We start from the raw sequence: 21,240 nt of genomic DNA, 5'->3' as shown, positions 1-21,240 counted from the left end.
GATGGCCATGGTAAGAAAAATAAGAAAAACACAAAAAGAGAAATATTGCATGTTTTCTCTTTCTCTCATAGTGGAATATGAAAGTAGAAAGTAGAAAGGAGACTGTGAGAAGAAAGCAGACCAAAGGTGAAGAAGACAGAGGGGGAATATGGTGGATGAAAGACAAATATATGTTTTCTTTCTTGCAGGATCTCAGTTTAACAATGTATACATATATGAGATATGAAAATAGAGAAAGGCAATTTGGGGGATAAAAGGATCTGAGGTAGATGAATTAAAGTAAAGTGATTTTGGTTGTAAAAAGATTGTAAAGAAACCCATCATTGTGTATGTTAACTAAAAAACGTTAAGATAAGAAAAGAGTGGGGTTTACCAGGCATGGGGAATTTAGTTTGGAGTGATGGAAATATTTAAAGGTGATTGTGGTGATGGTTGTACAACAATGAAAATGTACTTGATCCCACTGAATTGTACACTAGAAATTGCTAAATGCTTGTTTTTAGTTTGTTTCAGGCAACTTCTCTTACGGTTTGAACTCAGCTTTCTTACTCAGCTTCCAGAGTGCTGGGATTACAAACATGAGCCACCATACCTGGCTTTAAATGGGAAATTTCATGCCGTATATATTTATTACAGTTTTTGTTTGCAGAAGTCATGTTTCCTAAGAAGGACTACATACTGAAGTAAGACTCTCTATTAAGTTGAGGTAATTTACTACCTAGATCTTGGAGTGAGTTACAGTACTCCAGAAGTGATATACAAAAATGGCACATAATTTTTAGGAAAACAGTAATACACTTTTATGCTGTCAGAGAGTGCTGTAATCCACCAAAATATGACACCCAGTCTGAAAAACCCCTTTTCATGTTGTTCATGCCTTTCCATCTCATCTCCCATAGGCCTTTGGGTATGCCACAGCCTAGACCATCTAACCCTCTTCACCAGCATCCATCTCCATTCCTCTTCTTCCTCCTTCTGCTCTCCCTGTCCCAATACCACTTCTCTTTTCCTTCACTCAGGTTGTTTAAGTTCAATGGGAAATGTGAAGTAATTAAAAAAAATCTTTCTTAGTTGATTGAAGCACATTTTAAAAATATGTAATCGTGATTCTGAGATTCGCTAAACTTCAGGTCAGTTTGTGCTCCCTTTCCTGTGTAGTATTTTATTAGGCCTAGCTCTGGCCTGCAATGTGGAGCAGAGAAAGCACCCCATTGCCTGTCCAATGATTAGAGCTCTCCAGATCATGTCCAAGACTAAAATTCATTACCAACTGGATTTTCCTGTTGAATCAATATTTTGCATTTAATACAGACTGTGCTTTAATACCCCTGGCTTTCACTCATTCTGTGACTAGGTGCTAATAGGGTTCCTGGAAGCAAATATGAGGCCCTCAGATGTTATGCTAACTTCAAACATGGAGGCGATTAGAATTGTTATGGTTCAATTTTCTCCCAAGTGAATTCTGATACTTCTATTTTTTAAAAAAATGCTTTTATTTCTATTTTTAAATGAGGCATAGTGTTAAGCACATGCATGAAATGCAAAAGCACTTATGTTCCTTCCTTTAGCCCTTGTTGTTCACATGGTATGTATAGAGAAGTCCTACTGAAGCAAGGCAGAGACTTTGTGGCACCTCAGAAAGGGAGGTTAATAGTCATCATAGTTGACACTGGCTCCATGTCTAAAGCTTTCTGGGCTGTGGGGACCAATGGGTGCATCTTCATCATAATGACGCCGATAGTAGTCACCATAGTAGTCATGTCCATTCTGATTTCTGTTTAGCCAATAATTGACATCATCTTCAAATTTCTGAAGGAAAAAAAAGAAGGGATAAAGAATGTATTTAAACACACACACACTCTAAAAGCACAGAACTTATGACTGTTCTCTGAGTGAATTTTTTTTTAGTAATTGACAACTGGTATGACAGCTGCTTGTTATAATATTTTGTTCACAGAACAATCTAGCCTTAAGATACCAGTATGAGCTATCACCCTGCCAAAGAAATCTACGCCTATACTTTTGATAATTTCCACCATGCCAAAATACACTCTATACCTGAGAATTGTTTTCTTCTTATAAAGTAAATAAAATGTGCATCTGTCAAATGTAGCAACAACTTAACTGGCCCTCACTATCACCCGAATCACTATGATAGATGCCTTCTCAGCCTCCTGGCCTATTTCTGTGCTTGGCCCACCATATGAATTAAGTCAACCTTTAGTATCTTACAGCTCCTGAGCAGGGCATCTGGGACACCTCAGACGGCATGCCTTAAACACCCATGTTCTAATGATTTGTGTGTGCATAGGCACAAGTGTTCACTGTGTAAATTTTTGAAATGAGCTATGAGTGTCAGGCCCTGCCCAAAGCAAGATAGATAGAAAGAAAGAAAGAAAGAAAGAAAGAAAGAAAGAAAGAAAGAAAGAAAGAAAGAAAGAGACCTGGCTTACAAAAAACCTGCAGTCTATTTTGAAATAATTATGAAGGGAGACAGATACTGTTAATAAAAATGACAAAGGCAAAGAAAAGGACCAGCACTTAGTAAGACCTCCTCCAGCAACTGATCTTTTCTATGTTTAGCCTTTTTCAAAAGGAGAATATTTCTGAAGTGATGGTGAAAGTGCAAGATGAATTATAATGACAACTTTCACTTGATCTAGTGTGAGGATGAGACATTAAGGAGATAACAAAGACAGACTGGAGATGGGAGCAGACTGAGCAGTTTGTGCTGCAGGCTGTGGCTGTGAGACCCTGCACCCAAACACCACTGAGACTGGAAAAATGCAGATTATCTGGCACCACTAGCCTCTTGAAATGAATTTTCTAGTGGTTGGATCTCAGGAATCTATTTCCACTTTAGTAGAATAGCCAGGGAACACTACATACAGACTAATTCTGACTTTCACAATTTTGTCTTCGTATTAGGATGATGTGAAGGCAATGTGCATTCAGTAGGAACCATTCTGGACTCTGTATTTGGATCTATTCCCAGCTGACTGCTGTGTGGGATGAGCCTCTCCAGAAATGCTGCAATGAGTCAGGGCTCTCATCTGGCCCTTGACCATGTGTCTAATCTAAAAGGGTGGTAGGGTATGTGGGCTGGAGGCATTTTAGAGTGTATTGATTCCATTTTACCATAGATTGAGGAGCACTTGTCCTGAGGACCCCGTGAGGCTGAAACCCTAAGCTGGTCCATGAGCTGGGCTATGGAGCACACTTAGGCTCAGTGGTGCCCCAGCTGTGTAGGCCTCACCCTAGGCCACTGATTCTGACTGCACATCTGTTCGCTGCCCAAGACATTCATCTTCAGTGCCTCCCACAACCTCTGCCTCAAGGAGGAGGACACAGACATTTTTGCCTCCCTGTATCTCTGGCCTAGACTTTTTCACAATGCCACATTTTTGGGTCAGAGTAAAATAGTCTTACTGCCTGAGTTTTCTCATTTTATAAGGTTTGATGTTTGAGCTTCAAATGTGTATTTTAAATACACTTTAGGAATTTTTATGAATATAGAAATAAGACAGGTTCAATATGCAAGTTGTTTGAATATGAGCAAGGACAAAGATGAAGAGAGATAGTGCCAAAGAACACCACTCGTGGCATTTGAACATAGTTTCTCGTGGTCTTTTAAAGTAAACTTAATAATTATAGCCTTTATCAGTCCTCATCATTTACCCCTACTAAAAATGTATTAACTATTTAATGGTGGTCATCAAACAGATACAAACTACTAAAAGATGATATAACATTCTTATCTACCAAATAAATATATATGTACTTAAATATTCTAAAACACAAGATGCTGTTGCTATCTCTAGACATGGGTACCCTCCTGAAGGACTTTTGGGGATTGACTATCACAAGAACCCTTTATCGTGAGTCTATCTGTTTCCATCAGGCATAACATGGACCTAAGAAAGAAGTAATTGACACACAGTGATGTACTTTGTATTGTGAAAAATATTAAATAAAGTCATTTATTTAAGTACTTCAAATCACTCCTGGCACAGAGTTTGGTTTAGGTATGAAGCTACTTACACAGCAATAAAAGACATATTTGAGTGGCAAAAGAACATTTAATTACTGACAGATATGTACAGAAGTTGGAAACGGGAAGGAAGAGATAACGTAGTCACATGCTTTATTCTATGCATGTTTGGAAAAACGTGCTCAGGTATAGATGCAGATGCTCCATGGGAGGCTACATGGTCTACCTTGGACTCCTCAGCCACTCTGTTGACAGTCCCCTGTGAGTTGAATCTAGAGTACCTGTCCTGCTGTCCTCTTATCTGCACTGCCTTTGCCTACTGGTGCTTTCCACCCACATGAGCTGCAAGCAGCTTTACTCACAAGTGCATTGACAAAATTTCCCTTAAACATCTGCAAGAACCACCTCTCTTTAAAACTCATTTTAAAAGTCTTCTTTCATGGTCTTCATGAGTCTATATGCCCATCTTATTGCTTCAGCTATTTCTGGACAAAGATGACCAAATTTAATGAGTTGTTTTAAGGATGTTCAGTTGAAACTGGACAGCAGAGCGGAAGGCATTTCTAGGAAAATGAGATTCTTCAGGAATCTGAGATGCAGCCATTTGGCTCACAGTTTACCTGGATCCTTCCTCCCTCTGTCTGGCTAAAATACAGTGCAGAGAAAGCTCCTACATTTGGAATAAAAAGCACTGTGGCTTGGCTATGGTTTGTATGCTCTTAAGGTTCATTGCTAGAAGCTTGGTCCCAGTGTGGCAGTACTGGAGAGCTGGGACCTTTAAGAAATGAGGCCCTGGGCCAAAGTAATTAGGTCGTGAAGGCTTTACCTACTAAAACAACTAATTCTATGGCATCTCAGAGTGGTGAGTTCTTGTAAGAGCTGGCAGTTGTAAAAGTCAGTGGTGTCAGCACTTGCAGGTTCAAGGTCTTCCTTGGCTACATAGGGAGTTTGAGACCAGGCGAGGCTGCATGATAAGCAATAAGCAAACAGATCAATGAATAAAGCAAATTTAGGCTTGCTTCTTGCTTTATATGTGAATGTTTCTTAACACGTACTCTTGCTATTATGACACCTTTTGCCAAGATATTCTCACTAGAGTCAGTATATGGTGACATCAGACTTCCAGAATCACAAGCTAAAAATGAACTCTTTTCTTAAAAGTTCTCAGCTTCTAGTATTTTGATAAAGCAACAAAGAACATACCAAAATAAGAAGCAAAGTCTAACTTCCCAGGTCCTCTTCCCCAGGTCAGGCTTCTGTCCCCCCACAGTCTGCCCTGTAGTGTCCAAGGCCCCCCAGCAGGAAAGTATACCCACCGCCTCATCAAATCCCATGTACAGGAACTGCTGGTACCACTGCTGCACCTCAGGCCGTGTGCGGTCCCACAGCTGCCGCTTGGCACGCTTCAGTCCACCCAGAAATTCCTTTGCTGTGTTCTCAGCCACAGCCACATTAGTCTTGGATGAAACAGGTCCTGAAAAGGTCAGTTCCCAAAAGACAGAATGATTTCTTTTTTGAAAACAATATTTTCATTATTATTGAAAATTTTCTTCCTATTCTTTAAAAGGTTTATTTTTATTTTATGGGTATTGGTGTTTTGTCTGCATGTGTGTCTATGCAGCATGTGCATGGAATGCCAGCAAATGTCAGAAGAAGGCATCAAACCCCTCAATCAGAGTCATAAATAGTTGTGAAACACCATGTGGATGAGGGAATAAAACCTTTATCCTCTAAAGTAGCAGCCACTGCTCTTAACTACTACTGAGCTTTTCTCTAGCCCTAGGCTGGAGAGATGGTGTAGAGGTTAAGAGGCTGTTCTTCCAGAGGTCCTGAGCAACCACATGGTGGGTCCTAGCCATCTATGAGATCTGGTGCCTTGTTTTGGCATGCAAGTGTACATGCAGACAGAGCACATATCTACATAAAATAAATAAATCTAAAAATAAAACTATTAAAAAAAATGGGGACTGGAGAGATGGCCCAGAGGTTAAGAGTACTGGCTGCTCTTCCAGATCCTGAGTTCAAATCCCAGAAACCACATACTGGCTCCCAACTATCTATAATGAGATCTGGTGCCCTCTTCTGGCATGCAGGTGTACATGCAGGCAGATCATTGCATACAGAATAAATCTAATTTTTTTTTAACATGGTTTAACTACTGTATTTTGATTTGACATATAATTGTAAATATTTATGCTATACATATGCAAGGACCAAATCGGATTAATTGGTATTCCTTCCCCTTAAATATTTATCATTTCTTCATGTTGGAAAGCTTTAAACTTTTTTCTAGTTGTGCATACAATGTGCGGTGGATTGCTTTGTTTTTTATCCAACCTTCCTACTTCACTCCCTCTTCAGGCTCCACTATAATCTAGGAGGAAGAAGGATAAATGAAATAAAATGTGGCTCATATTTTTAGTCTCTGCGACACCTAATTTTATAGAGGGTGATGAACAGAGGAGAACGGATGTTCACTAGACAGCACAAAGGTTCCACTTGACCTAACTGATAACTGTGACCAAGAGCCCATTTTCTGATGCCAAGAATATTTTATGAAGACAAAGATTCTTTATGTCTCCTTGTTGCTATGTACCACATAAGTCAGGAACTTTGTGTGTGTGTGTTTGTGTGTGTGTTTTCTTTTCAGCAGAAGTTAGTAATAGAAAGGTTTCCCCATGGGAATGCCTGTTCCTAATGGCTGACGGGATAGGCAGTGTGCCAACGATGTCATTCTATACCCACACCATCAGGTAGGGTTAGTGTCCTTAGCTCAGATGTCTTTCCTCAGTCTAAAATAGTCAACATTCAGTTAACACTGTTCCACTGTTTTTGAGTTCACACTGACAGCTTTGGGGCAGGGGAAGCCTAATGTTTACTGGTAGTAATATTTATCTAGCAGAATGCTACACCACATGTCCACAAAATTAACCCTCTGTATCTGCAAGCCTTTGACTAACCACAAGACCTCCATGGACATATTTGCCATTGTTGTTCCACTACTTGCACTTAGGAGTGAACACATTCTTACCCACTTATGGCGGACTTACCTTCTCGTTTCTGGAGTATCCTCTTGAGTTTGTTTCCATTTGTGCCACCTACATAAACAAAACCAGAAAGCAGTTTCAGAGCCCATTATTCCTGAAATGTTCACACTTTGTTGAGTGCAAAGAATCAGAGTTGTAAATAAGAACTGCCATCCTCTGTCCTGATTTAAGAGGCCTATAGTAAAGCATTTAATGGGGTTTTGGATACCTACCACATAAGAAAAATAATGCATGGTGTCTGGGGCTAATACTGATGATAGAGATATAGATGACAAGTGAATTACCATTGAGCTTCTGCTTGCTAAAACAGCATTGTGTCTCAATGTCTTACTGTGAAAGAGCTACTTATCAAGTGCATCTCCCAGCAAACATTATCTGAAAGAGTCTACCCACCAGGGTATCAAAAGAGATACTGAGACTCATAGCCAAACTTTGGGCAGAGTGCTGGAATCCTTAAGGAAGAAGAGGGAGATAGAAAGACCTGGAGGGGACAGGAACTCCACAAAGAGAAAAACAGAGCCAAAAGTACCTGGGCCCATGGGGGCCCGCAGAGACCAATACTCTAAATAAGGACCATGCATGGAGAGGACCTAGACCTTCTGTTCAAAGGAAGCCCATTGGCTGCTTAGTTTCCAAGTGGGTTCCCTAGTAAGGGGTACAGGGGCTGTCTCTCACATGAACTCAGTGGCAGGCTCTCTGATTACCTACCCCCAGGAGGTACAGCCTTGCCAGGCCATAGAGGAAGATGATGCAGCCAGCCTTGATGAGACCTGATAAGCTAGGGTCAGATAGAAGGGGAGGAGGACCTCCCCTGTCAGGGGACTAGGGGAAGGGCATAGGGGGAGAAAAGGAAGAGTGGGTAGTACTGGGAGGAGATGAGGGAGGGGGCTGCAGCAGGGGTACAAAGTGAATACATTGTAATAAATAAATATATAAATAAAATTAAAATAAAAAACAAAAATTCTAAAAAAATGAAGGCATTGGAAGCAAAAACAACAACAACAACAAAACAGAAAAACAAAACAAAAAAAAATAAAACAAGTTGAATTGTGCCCCCTCCCCATTTCATAACCCCCTGGGGAAAACCCTTAGGGATTTCAGAGGTAAGCTTATTTTGATGCAGGGTCTTTGCAGTTGTGATTTTTAAAGAATATTAAAATGGTTTCACACTAGACTCAGGGTGGGCTCTGTGTCCATGATGTAGATACATACAGACTGGGCAGCCCCATGAGACAGAGCCAGGCAGAGATGAGGCTTCCATGGCAAGCTAATCCACAAGCAAGAGGTAGAAAGAGAGAGAGCTAACTGGGAATAGCAAGGGCTTTTGAAAACTCAAAGCCTACCTCTAGTGACACACCTCCTCCAACAAGACCATACCCCTGAATCCTTCCCAAAAAGTACCATTAACTGGGGAACAAACATATGAGCCTATGAGGGCCATTTTCACTCAAATTGCCACAGTAGTAAGGATGCATCTTGTGATATGAATGTATACTGCAGTGAAGAAGGATGAGAAGCCCACCAGGAAGAGATGGGGTGGGAGTAAGAAAAGAGCAGGGGGGCAGTCAAAGTATGTAAGAAATGGATTTAATAAAGCCTATTACTCTGTATGATAATTTTAAAACTAAAAAAGGAAAACAAATAAAAAATACCCATTTTGGGTTCTGAGTACAGCTCAGTGAACACTCAATCAGCAACATGAGCCCTGGGATCAATCCTCAGCACTGCAAAACAACTAAAAATCATGTACTCTGCCAATAATACATCAGTAAGTCTGGGAAAAAACTTTTTTAGTAAGAACTCTTGCATTAATGATTTACTGTTATCAAGGTAAAAAAATAGTCAATATTCAAAGAGTCAGCATCTAGCTGTTCTACTGTGTGTATGTGTTAGTGCACCTAATGCTCACCACATTTCTGAGTCCACATCACTCCAACTATGCACAATCCATACAGAGCTTCACCTCCTAACCTACTGTAGTGTGTATGTAAGTTGCCTGCTCACTGCCACTATAGCAGTACCATCTAAAGAATCTTCCATATGCTCTGGGATGGAGTGGAGAACTTAGAAGTTATTAGAAGTTAGAAGTTATATACTAGAACTGATTCTTATGCCTCCTTGGTAATCTTATGGGTGCAGTGACAACACTTTCTGGTTTCTCCTATGACAGCCTTAGCTTATAGCACCTCCTTTCATTCTCAGAAGTGCTCCAGCTTGGTGGATAATATATCATCATCCCAATTTTAGAGAATGGATAGCATAGAAAATACTGAGCAGGGAGCTAAGGAGTTAGTGTAGCAGGCATCAGAATATGGTGGCTTCTGTGGTAGTATACAGTTGACTATGATAATGTGGCTGTTTTAAAACAACAGCAGATATCTATACCTATTGCACTTCTGAATGAAGATTAAGCATTCTCACTAAGGTCCTCCCTGTTGTTTAGCTTCTTTAGGACTGTAGATTTTAGTATGTTTATCCTACATTATATGGCTAATATCCACTTATAGGTGACTATATACCATCTGTGTCTTTCTGCTCCTGGGTTATGTCACTCAAGATGATAATTTTTTAGTTTATATTTGCCTGCAAATTTCATGATTTTTTAAAAAAATATTCTGAGTAATATTCCATTGTGTAAATGTACCAGAATTTCTGTATTTATACCTCCGTTGAGGGACATCTAGGTTGTTTCCAGGTTGTGGCTATTATGAATGAAGCTGCTATGAACATAGTTGAGCAAATGTCCTTGTTGTGTGATTGAGCATCTTTTGAATAAATGCCCAGGGGTGGTATAGTTGGATCTTGAGATAGCACTATTCCTAATTTTTGGAGAAAGTGCCAAATTGATTTCCCAAGTAGTTGTATAAGTTTACATTCCCACCAGCAAAGGAGGAGGGTTCCCCTTTCTCCACATCCTCTCCAGAATGTGTTGTCACTTGAGTGTTTGATTTTATCCATTCTGATGGGTGTAAGGTGAAATCTCAGGGTCAAGAAAACAGGGAACAGGACAGAAATCTACCACAGAGGACCTCTGAAAGAATATTTCCTCTGAAAGAAGCAGATGGTGAAATTCACAGCCAAACTTTGGGCAGAGTTCAGGGAATCTTATGAAAAAAGAGGGAGATATAAAGACCTGGAGGGGACAGGAGCTCCACAAGGAGAGCAACAGAGCCAAAAAATCTGGGCCCAGGGGGGCCTGCAGAGGCTGATATGCCCACCAAGGACATAACTTCAGAGTTCAGTGTAGTCATCTATTAGGAAATAACTGTCCCTCCTCTGCTTTGTCACTGTCCTGAGCAGGCTACTTCTCTGCAGTTGAAGAGGGTTCCAGGAAACCTGGAGAAAGGATACTTTCTACTTGTGGCTTGAGATGTTCTCAGCTTTTTCTGCAGCCGTACCTTCATCCTACCACCATGGGCTCTAACACCTTGGAACTATAAACTCTAAATGTATTATTTTTATAAGTTGCCTTGATCATAGTGTTTTATCACAGCAATAGAAAAGTAACTAAGATAGTGGGCCACCACATGAAAATTGAGCAAGTAACTCCAGGAGATTCCCCATTTAGAATTACTTGAGGCATCTGAGCATAAATCAACACTGTTGAGTACTGTCCAGGCTACTGGAGAGATTATTATTTAACCAGTAAGGTGGGACTGCTGCTAAATTCTGCACTTTCCTCCAAATCTTAAAAGTCAATGAAGAATTCTATGAAAATATTTGCCAAAGTGGATAGATACGTTCTTGGTTCTAATATTAACATCCATGAATATCTTAACATTTGTCAGTTTTTAACAAGCCACAGAATAGCACACACAGAATTAAGCACCACCCTCCATCTGTTTGCCTTCTGTAGAAGTGCTTAACAATTCATGAGTGAAAAGTGGTCTGATGCTGAAAGAGACATGAGGTTTGGGCTATTACTGCAAGCCTGCAATGTCTTGCAAGTGTGAATCATTAGTACTTCAAGAATGAAAGCTCTACCACAGCAAATCTCAGGTGTGCAACTGAAAGGCTTGGAGAAGTCCGTGCCATGAATTATGAATGCTGCTGATATGCCAGCCCTGTACCTTCAGCTCTATATTAATACAGATAATTGGACACCACACTAAATCTGCTTGAGGAAAGAAGTAAAGAACAAAAGAAGAGCTGTGGCTCCTTTACTACAACATCCCCAGCTGTCATTTCCAGGCTGTGATGAAAAGCAGTCATGTATGTATCAAATCTGGTTACTTAGAATGAGACTGCAAAGGGGAATGAGCATGTTCAGAATCTCAAGACGCCTCACGCTGAAGGTGAAAATGCCTAAGAAGCAGATCAAGAGGGGCCTGTGATCATTCTCTTCATGAAATGTGCTTGGGTTCCATAGACAAAGTCATGTTTGGGGAATGGAGAGATGGATCCTCTGCTAAGAGTGCTGGCTGCTCTTCCAGAAGACCCTGGTTTGATTTCCACATTTACATGGCAGCTTGCAGTCTCCTGTCTGTTGGCCTCTGCAGGTAGTGCATGCATGAAGTACATAGACATGTATGCAATCAAAACACCAATACACATAAAATAAAAGGAGAGAGGGAAGAGTCATCTTCAAGACTCTTTCATTGTAAAAATTTCACATTTAAATTCAATGATGCTGATACTGTAACAGATTCCAATCACTCACATCTTGGAATTAACTCAGTGAAATATGAGTGTTGAAAATGAATGGCTTATAGCTCATGTTCACAAGGCTAGCTCCCATGAGGGAACTGCTGACATTTGCATGAGTAATCATTCCAACTAGAACAAGCTCCCCTTTATTCTCATGGTCCCTCCTGCCTCCCCTTACCCTGGAGTTTCATTTACCGTGCCTGCTCTAAGAAAGCAAAAGTGAAGCAACAGAGAAATCATTTACATTTGGTAATGTCCAACCCCTTCATACTAGGACAAACACCAGCCTTAGGTTCTAGGAAAACAGCTTAGTGTCTTCCAGCTACTCTTCTTTTGGAAGCAAATCTAGGCTTAAGCTACTGTCTCCCAGAGTTGTGAACCTCAAAGGCGCTCCTATGCACAGGAGTTCACTTGTATCCTCTAAAGGGTCATACAAAATGATAACTTTCCAGGTTCAAAAGGTAGACACTGTGGAGCTCTGGGTATAGAAGCCTGAACTTCAATTCCCAGAGTGTGTATACCCAGGTGTGCTGTGAATGTGCTTTTCAAGAAGAAAGATTTTCAGATGTTTCATTTAGTCCAGCTAAATGTAGTAGAACATGTTAAGAGTTATTCAGCTTTAAGAGCTGGCATCTGCTCTGTTTGAAACATCAGGCCACCTCAACTTTGCAGCCTGAACACCATACCATTAGTTCTTTTGCCTCAAGCTGCATAGAAAGGAACTGAGGAAAGAGAGCAGCTTGTTCTGTCTGTGAATACTACTCCCTTCAAGCCTCCACCATCCCCAGTTAGCACTTCTTGTGGGTTCTTCCATCCCTATTCTATTTGCTCAAGATTGCCCCTCAGTCTAAAATGCTCCCTTCGAATTTGATTCCTTTACTCCCTGCCCAAGTGCATCAGTTGGGGATCACGAGAGTGCAAAATCCTAGACTCAGTTCCACTAGACTCAGGATCAGCCCAGGCTAAGAGCAGGATCATATGCAGGCATGTAGCACATCAACTCCAGTTTCCTTCCCCAGCAGCCCCAGCAGCCCCAGCACTCTCCGCCAGGCAGCCACCACTTACCTGGACCTAGGCACAGTAGAAGGAGCAGCGCCAGCCCAGCCAGGGCCAGGACCGCAGGCCTTGCAGACGAGGTGGCCATGGCTCCAGGGCTCAGCAGAGTGGCTGGAGGGACGACTGGAGGAGGACGCAGGCTCAGCGAGGCAGGCACGAAAGCTCGGGTGTCCTTGCTGAAGGCGGGACCCACCGGGTGGGCAGCAAGCCAGCAGGCCGGGCTGCTGGCCAAGCTATAGCTCAGTGCCACCGAGGCACACTGCCCTGCGGGTCTGCTGCCAATAGCTGGGAGGAGCTGCGTGGCCGAAGAGGAGAGGGCAAGACAGATGACGCACAGAGCGCAGCCAGGCTGCGAACAGGGAATGCTGGCTCCCCCGCCCCACCCCAAGTGCCCCCTCGGCTCAACTCTCCCCTAACATCCCAGGCGCTGGGCTCCAGGCTCAGTCCTTGCTTTTTAAAGTAGCCTTTGGAATGTTCTTAATTCCTGAGCTGCAGTTAAGGTTGGCTCCCACAGGGCCTCATTTCATATTTTGAAAGATTTTGGATTCCGAGCTGCTGTTCAAGAAAACACATCAACTCAAACCGCAGCAGTGCAGAACCTTGGAGGGACCAGTGTTTATGCAAAAGTTTTAGCAAAGACTGTATCCATTGTGCACACTCTCATCCTGGGACATGTGAGCAATTGGAAAAGGAGGCAGAAGACACTAGTTGTGTACATATCAGGCTTGACAACCAAAGGAGGTCACAAAACAGTGAATGTGCTCAACACAAACAAAGACAGCCTGGAGTGTACTTAGTGGTAGAGCCCTGATCGCTGCAGGGACCTGGGTTTCATCCCTGGCAGCAGGTTGGGTGAGCAAAGACAACCTGTTTTCAACTGATGAACTGAAACTTGTCTTTAGATGCTTTTCCAAGACTGGCTTGAGCTCAGCAGACTGCTCAGTTTCTTCAGAGACTTAGTTTTAAATCAAAGAGAGGCATGTAGAAGAGTTTCTTCAGCAGGCAGGAGAAAAATAAAAAATTAGACAGAAAAGGAAAAGAAGAGAAAGAAGAACCTGGGAGTTATATGAATACTGATTTGGGTTGCACAGGTGTAGGATAGTTAGGAGATAGCTAGTGCACATTGCTGGTCACCTCTGATCTATCAAGTTTTGGGTGAGACTTAGCAATCTGAATTTTATTTTAAAGGTTCTCAGGGATGTTAAGGGTGTGCTACACTACAGAAGCTTCCTTGTCCTCTTGCCCTTCCCTTGGTCAGTGAGGAAAATCTTCCCCCTGTAGACTGAGGACAGTGGCGAGGACCAGGGTTTGGTTTCCAGTATTTTTCTGTGTTCTGCAAAATTATATAAATAAATCACTTACCTTTCTAGGTGTAGTTCTATAAAGTGTGGAGGATACAGCCTCTACCATACTGAGGTAAAAAGTTAATGTGAAGATCTTCATGTACTGTGAGCACTCAAAATTGTTGGTAATGATCGTTATCACCTAAATTTTCCCTGGCCTCTGTGTCCTGTGCTCAGTGCCTTGCCACCTGTGGTCTTTATCCCCTTTCAGCCCAAGCCAGACTCTCAGGATCTATTATTCTGGAATGATGCCAATTCACCCCTATTGCCATTGTCATCAGGTCTTTTGAAATGCCACCAGACATGATGTCTTTTTAGACTGCTGCAGTGACCTTTGTCTTAACTTCTGGTTCACAGATGATTTGGTGACAGAGGAGCAAGGGAAGTGCTCTCATCCTTTGGGGTGCCAACAGCCCAGCACTCCATAAGAAAGCCCTGCAGGACACTTCACATAGGACAGAGAGACAATTTTACACAACTTTGATCCAATTCAATACCGCATCACAAGAGATGGCAAGAGAGATGTTATGGGGGATAGGCTCCATTCCAGGATTGCTATTTTTGTAGGTTGTAGGAAATGGAATTGGGGTGACCTTTCAAAGCCCGTAGCTCTAACAATAACAGCCTGGAAGATTTATAGGTAAAATGATACAATGTATGAGGTTTGTCCTAAAATACTTAATGATATGGCTAAAGAGATGGCTCTGAGGTTAAGGGTACTTGTTCTTTTGCAAGGAACCCTAGTTCAGTTCTAGCACCTAGAGATTGTTTCATAACCTCCCATGACTTCAGTTCCATGGGATCCAATGCCCTCTTTTGGCTTCAATGGGCACCAGACAGACATGCATGCAGTGCACATGCATACACACACATGAAAAATGTATACACATAAAATAAAAGTAAAATGCATATTTAAAAAAATTAAAATTGATAATTTGTTTGTCAGGAAACCATGTGTACCATGAACCCCTAGTTGTGATGTGTATATAGAACCTAAATCTGCATGTATGTACACCCTTAAAAGTCATATATTGAAATCCAGGGTACTAGATGTGGGTCTGTAGAAGAGAATGTGGTCACGTCCTTATAAAAGGATCCAGAGAGATCCCTACCCTTTTCCACTATGGGAGGACAGCTTAGGAAGGTGCCACCCATAAAACAGAAATTGAGCCCTCAGCAGATATTCATTCTCCTGTTGCCCTGACATGGGATATGCCAGCATCAAGAACTATAGACTCAACTTCTGCTACTCACACGGTACTCACTTTAAAGTATGCTGTTATGCCAGACTTAAGAAACCAAGACAACGGTGCATCACTCCAGTCTTCTCCAGAATGTATTTACATATATTCATTAAAACGTAGGACCTTAATGCTACTCCATTGCCATAGAAGATACAGCTCAGTTCCTGAATCTACTGTTTGTGCCTTCACAGCTCCACAGGTCAGCCTGTATCAATAGCACTCTCCCAGGCAGCTAACACTGCTTCAACAATGATCCCAGACATAATGATTTAGAACCACCATATTCTTTATGCTTTCATGGTCTTGTGGGTCAGGAGTCTGAGTTGGTTCTTCTGTTTTGTGAAGTGCTGATAGAGATCTCTTACATTGCTTGGATGGGGAGGGACTGAGGTAGACAGTTACACTTATCTGTCCAGCAGCATAATGGAACTGGACTCCACTGAGGTGCCCTCACATGCCATCTCAAGCCTGGTGGTTTTAGGCTCCCAGAAGGAGCACTGTAAGAGCAGATATTCCAGAGGACAAGAAAAGTTAGCTGACATGGTTGTAAGTCTTTTATTATTTCTTTTTAAATTAAATTTATTTATTTTTAGTAATTACAGTTTGTTCACTTTGTAGCCCCTCCCCCATTCCCTCCTAATCCCTCCCTTCCTCTTCTTCTCCTATGTCCCTCCCCCAGCCCACTGATAGTGGAGGTCCTCCTCTCCTTACATCTGACCCTAGTCTGTCAGGTCTCATCAGGACTAGCTGCATTGTCTTCCTCTGTGGCCTGGCAACCCTCAAGGGGAGGTGATCAAAGAGCCAGCCCCTGAGTTTGTGTCAGAGACCATTCCTGTTCCCATTACTAGAGAACCAGTTGTAAGTCTTAACCTGAAAAGTGGCACAAATCAATTTCATTGTGTTCTATTGGTCTAAGAACCACAGGACTAATGGCATCTAGTAAAGGGTCAGGGAGCTCCTTTATCAATGAGAGAATATCAAACAGGTTGTACTTCCTTTATTCTGTAATACCCACTATGTTTCCAGGCTGAGCTCAGGTGCTGCCTCCTCAAACAGGCTTTCCTACTCATCCCATTGAGCTGGAGTTTCCTTTATTTTTTGTTCCTGCAAGCCTTCTGTGCCTTCGATTTTTTCCCTGGTCTGCCATAGATTTCTTTAAGTATCTTATTTCTCTTTTGTCTCTTGAAGACAGAGTTCCACCAATGCCTCTCTTTTTTTTTTTTTTTCAATGCAGTTTATTCAGGAACCTTGAACAATCATCTGACCCTGGGGAAAGCCAGCCCACAGCTTAAATAGCCTCTGGGTAGCCAACCCCAGCGTGCCACGTGGGCAATGCAGATAGGTCCACATACATGGAAGCAAGCCAGATCCTCAGCCTTAGCCAAATGTGGAGTTGTTTGTGACAGAGAGCACTCACCATTGGGAAGGTGGAAGGCAGAAACCAGCTCCATCTTTAAGAATGCCTCTCTTTTTAATCACTGCGCAGAGCCACACTATGAATAATTGAAGAGTAAATGCATGTTATCTAAGAATGCATAAGTTCAAGAGTATGTAGGTATTAAACAAATGAGATTATTTGGTATGGCTCCATTTTTTTTATACATTTGATACTAGAAAAGGATATGGGATATGTAATAATAGCTCACTGGACTGGGGGTAAGAGCTCTACCACAGACTTGCCCTAGCAAATAGCTAAGCCAATCCTCCAACCACTTATTGATGGAAACTCACAATCCCATTCCTGTTGGTTAAGACAGTTTCCATGCTGGAATTTTAATAACTTTTGCCATTTGAAATAACTAACTGAAGCCAAATGTGGGGATAGAAAGTTCATTTTAATCTAAAAAAATATTGAGGCACACAAAGTCTTTATTGTAGAAGGCTCAGAGAAGGTTTCTGTGAATAGTACTCATGAAGAGGTGCCTAGGACCCCACAAGTAGGCCTGACCTATTTAATGTCTGAGCCCAAGACTCCACAGGCAGATGTATGCCTTGAGTGTCTGTGCCTGAGATCCAAGAGCAGATATGACATCTTAGTGTCCAAGCCTAGAATTCACTGACCAATGTGGTTCCTTAGTGTCTGAGCCCAGGAGCTACCAGCAGACGTGGTTATTAGTGTCTATAACCAGAACCTAACAAGTGGACTAAGTTCCTTAGTGCCTGAATTGGGGTGAGAATCTAGAGCCAGGAGACCTGGAGACAGCCTGTAAGCTCTAGGAGAATTAGCTTTCTTCTGTGCAAGGGTCTCTGGAGAAATAAGAAGGCTTGACTGGGGCTAGTTTCCAGTCCCTTCCACTTTAATTTTCAACATCTGAAGCAAAACTCTGAAAACAGATGGACACAGTTTTCAGATGAGACTCAGAATTCTCCCTACCAGGAACCCTCATCTTGTTTTCCCTGGATGCCTCCCTCCAAGAAGTGGAGGACCACAGCGGAAAACTCAAGTGGTTTTTCCCAGTAAGTCAGAGAACATGAAACTGCATATACTGAGCTATCTTGTACCTTTTCACTTTAGGGCTTGTCTAGATTCTCTGATTTGCCAGCATTGCTACTTTTGCACTTTGAGAACTTGTATTAAGTTAAAAAGGAAGGGGTGTAAAATCATAAGCTCTGAGATGTCACAATGGTCAGTGTATTACCCAGAACTTCAAAATGACTGATAGCTGATGGTATCATATACCATGTGGATACACCAGACAGAATGACTCATGTTCTGGTCTGGATTTGGTAAGATGGCTCAAATTTTCATCAGATTAGCATACAATTAATATGTATTGTTTACTTCTGGAAGTTTTCAGATAATGTTTTTTCATCTTGGTTGATGATGAGTGTCAGAGATGAGGAAGGTGAAGCTATAAATAAGAGGACACTCTGTGTGTTTGCTAATGCATTAGTATAATTGCCACCACTCACGGAGGGTAGGCAATGGCATCACTCACATCAAGTGGATCTATAATTATCCAGGAACCTTTAAGAGACCATGGCTGCCTCTGAACTCTAAAGCTAACAGTTTATTCAGCACTTAATTATTTCCAGTTTAATCCCTGATCTCATAGGGTCAATAAGATAGAGCTCCATTTATAAACATGACCCCCAGGGTCCAACTGACTGTCACCCAGCAGTTTTCCTAGAATATGAAGATCCCAACTTTCACCATGTGTTTCTACCTTCTAGGTAAACCTTTAGCAATCTAGCCTGTATTTTTGTGTTAACCGTAGACCCAGACTCAATTATGCCAGTGCCTGATTGGGTTTTGTTCTCAGGGCCTGACCTTCTACTGAAGATCAACACAAAAACAAAGAAACATAATTACATTTTTCAAGCTGTTTGAAAGCATTGCAAGATTTTGACTGCCAAGAACTCCAAAAGACAAGATTAATATTGTTTTAAACAAGAGTGACAAAAGATTTATAAAATCATTAGATAGCTTATGAAGTACATTGACTTCATTACTTCAAAAGGGGTTCTGGGCTAAGACTGAAATATGTTTGTTCATCTTTAGACTCTGTCAATCATCTCATTTCGGATATTGATACAGGATTTCTATCTCCTGTTGGTAGTTACAGTGCCATTCAGTCCTGAATGGCATATGACTTCTAAATGGCTTAGGATCACTGCCTTTAGGAGATTTAGCTCTTGTTCTGTTTTTTTTTTTTTTTTTTTTTTTTTTACCCCGTGTGCACTGAGAGAGGCACTCACTTTTCCTGTTACATTTATGGGAGTTTCTGGCTGTGGATGTGCATGGTAAATTACCTGAATCACTATTCACTATCTAACTAGTGTCTCTCATACTTGTAGCGTTGCCTAGTGATGAAGGAATGGATGGGTAACCCCAATTGCTGGAGACATGCCAACTCCAGCAGCTGAGGAATGTGTCAGAGGGATGTCTGCAGAGGTTCTTTTTATTATCTTGTCTCTATATGAAGGAGCAGAGGAGCCTCTGCAAAAAGTAAAAACTGACAGGTGCCTTAGGGCATAGCCACATAAAGGCTCTATACAATCATACAGTTATCTCTCTTCCCTCTTGTGTGATGGAGCCTAAGCACCACTCTTTGTTATAACACAGTCTGAGAAACCTGGATCCTTAGAGGAGGTCCATTGAGTTACCCCTGCTCATACAAGAAATAGATACAGTGTTGCTTTCTCCACTGCCCAAGTTTAAACACTTTAATCACATCTACATTTTCCAGTTATGTTGTTGAGGTGTAGATGAAGTGTGACCAACTGTGCACTCTTAAACTGTGTGACCCAATGGATGTTGGCAGCTGCAACCACCACAATAGCAAAACAGATGTTTCCATCACCCCAAAGGGGCCTTGGTTCCCTTTGCAGTCCCTTCCCTTCTGCTTTCTATCAGTATAGTTTTTCTCTTATGGAACTCTATTAAACAGAATTAAACTGTGTGTCCTCTTTTGTATTTAATGTTTTTTACACAATGCTCTCAAATTTTCCATATTGTATCAGTCATGTCTTCTTTTTAAAAGTTTTATTGGTGACAGTACTATATGGACGAGCATATTTGTCTTTCTAGTCACCAGTTAGTGCATATATTTTGGTTTTAATGAATAAAGCCGCTGTGAATATGTATATTTGTGTCTATGTGTGGAGACATTTCTTCAGTAAATCCCTAACAGGATGGTGGCTGGATCACATAGTAGTTTTTGTTTATCTGCATTTTAAGCCTCTTTAATAATAATGAAGATGTTATCCATTCATTTATTTGCATTAATAGTTACCAGGAGACCCACAAGGTGCAGGTAAACCAATGAATCTCTGACTTTCTGAGCCTGATGGCTTAGCTCTTCAGAGACAAGAGTATCCATATATAAAAGGAAAGAGGCTGCACGGAGGCTTCCATAAACCACATTTTTACAGCCCCTCAGTTCAGGGCTCACCCTCCCTCCACAGGATGTACCTGCTATCAGGTATACCTGAAACTGGGGCACAGCTGCCTCAGAAGCAGGTAATACTTCTTTTGGGCATGGTGCCTCTTCTTCACCTTTATTCGAGTTAGAATACCAAAGATGCCCAAAAGCCAGATCTCCCTATTTCTAGCCCCATCTCCAGGAGCACAGTGAGTCTATAATAGTGTAAGCCCTAACAGTGTGGTGGACTCTGTCTGCTCCTCTGCCTTTTGTTAGGACAAAGAACCTGTGCTTTGTGCTGGACACAGTCATGATCAGGTCTTCTTCTTTTTTTTTTATTTTTTTTTATCAGTTACATTTTATTAACTCTGTATCCCAGCCTTGTCCCGATCCCTCATTCCCTCCCAGTCCCTCCCTCCCTCCCTCATCTCCACCGTGCCCCTTTCCAAGTCCACTGATAGGGGGGACCTCCTCCCCATTCATCTGATCCTGTTTTATCAGGTATCTTCAGGACTGGCTGCAAAGCCCTCCTCTGTGGCCTAACAGGACTGCTCCTCCCTTCGGGGGTGGGGAGACCAAAGAGCCAGTCATTGAGTTCCTGTTAGAAATAGTCCCTGTTCCCCTCACTTTGGGAAACCAATTGGTTACTGAGCTACCACAGGCTACATCTGAGTGGAGGTTCTAGGTTATATCCATACATGGTCCTTGGTTGAATGTCAGTCTCAGAAAAGACCCTGTGCCCAGATATATTTGGTCCTTGTGGAGCTCCTATCCTTTCCCAGGTCTTCTTCTTATAATACACCTGCACCGTTTCTGCCTCAACTCTGGGCTGCCCTCCAGCCTACTTTGACCCACAGTGGGACCAGCACACTAGCCCAGTCCACTGCTTATTTCTCTAGGTAAAGCTTTGTTGGAATGTCCAGGTTTGTGAATTTAATTATTGCCATCTCTACACCTGTGGGGGTTTTCAATTCTGTTTGGTTCAGATGAGTAGCAGGACAGAGGCTACATGCCTCTCAAGACTAAAGTTTTATTTGGAAATTACAG

The 21,240-nt window shown here is 41.9% G+C and overlaps 1 protein-coding gene across 1 annotated transcript; it reads right to left on the bottom strand.

The window, feature by feature from the left end:
* Window positions 1-237: 237 nt before the first annotated feature.
* Window positions 238-13,108, bottom strand: Ecrg4 (ECRG4 augurin precursor). The gene is made up of 4 exons (XM_021654269.2): window positions 12,751-13,108; window positions 7,042-7,089; window positions 5,308-5,465; window positions 238-1,809 (listed from the first exon to the last, which is right to left on the bottom strand). The coding sequence occupies exons 1-4, from the start codon at window positions 12,827-12,829 to the stop codon at window positions 1,648-1,650; spliced, it is 447 nt and encodes a 148-aa protein (XP_021509944.1). The 5' UTR covers window positions 12,830-13,108; the 3' UTR covers window positions 238-1,647.
* Between the last annotated feature and the right edge of the window lie 8,132 nt (window positions 13,109-21,240).

Source organism: Meriones unguiculatus, chromosome 16 (assembly GCF_030254825.1).
Source record: "Meriones unguiculatus strain TT.TT164.6M chromosome 16, Bangor_MerUng_6.1, whole genome shotgun sequence".
NCBI lineage: Eukaryota > Metazoa > Chordata > Mammalia > Rodentia > Muridae > Meriones > Meriones unguiculatus.
This window is presented reverse-complemented; position numbering and strand designations above follow the sequence as displayed.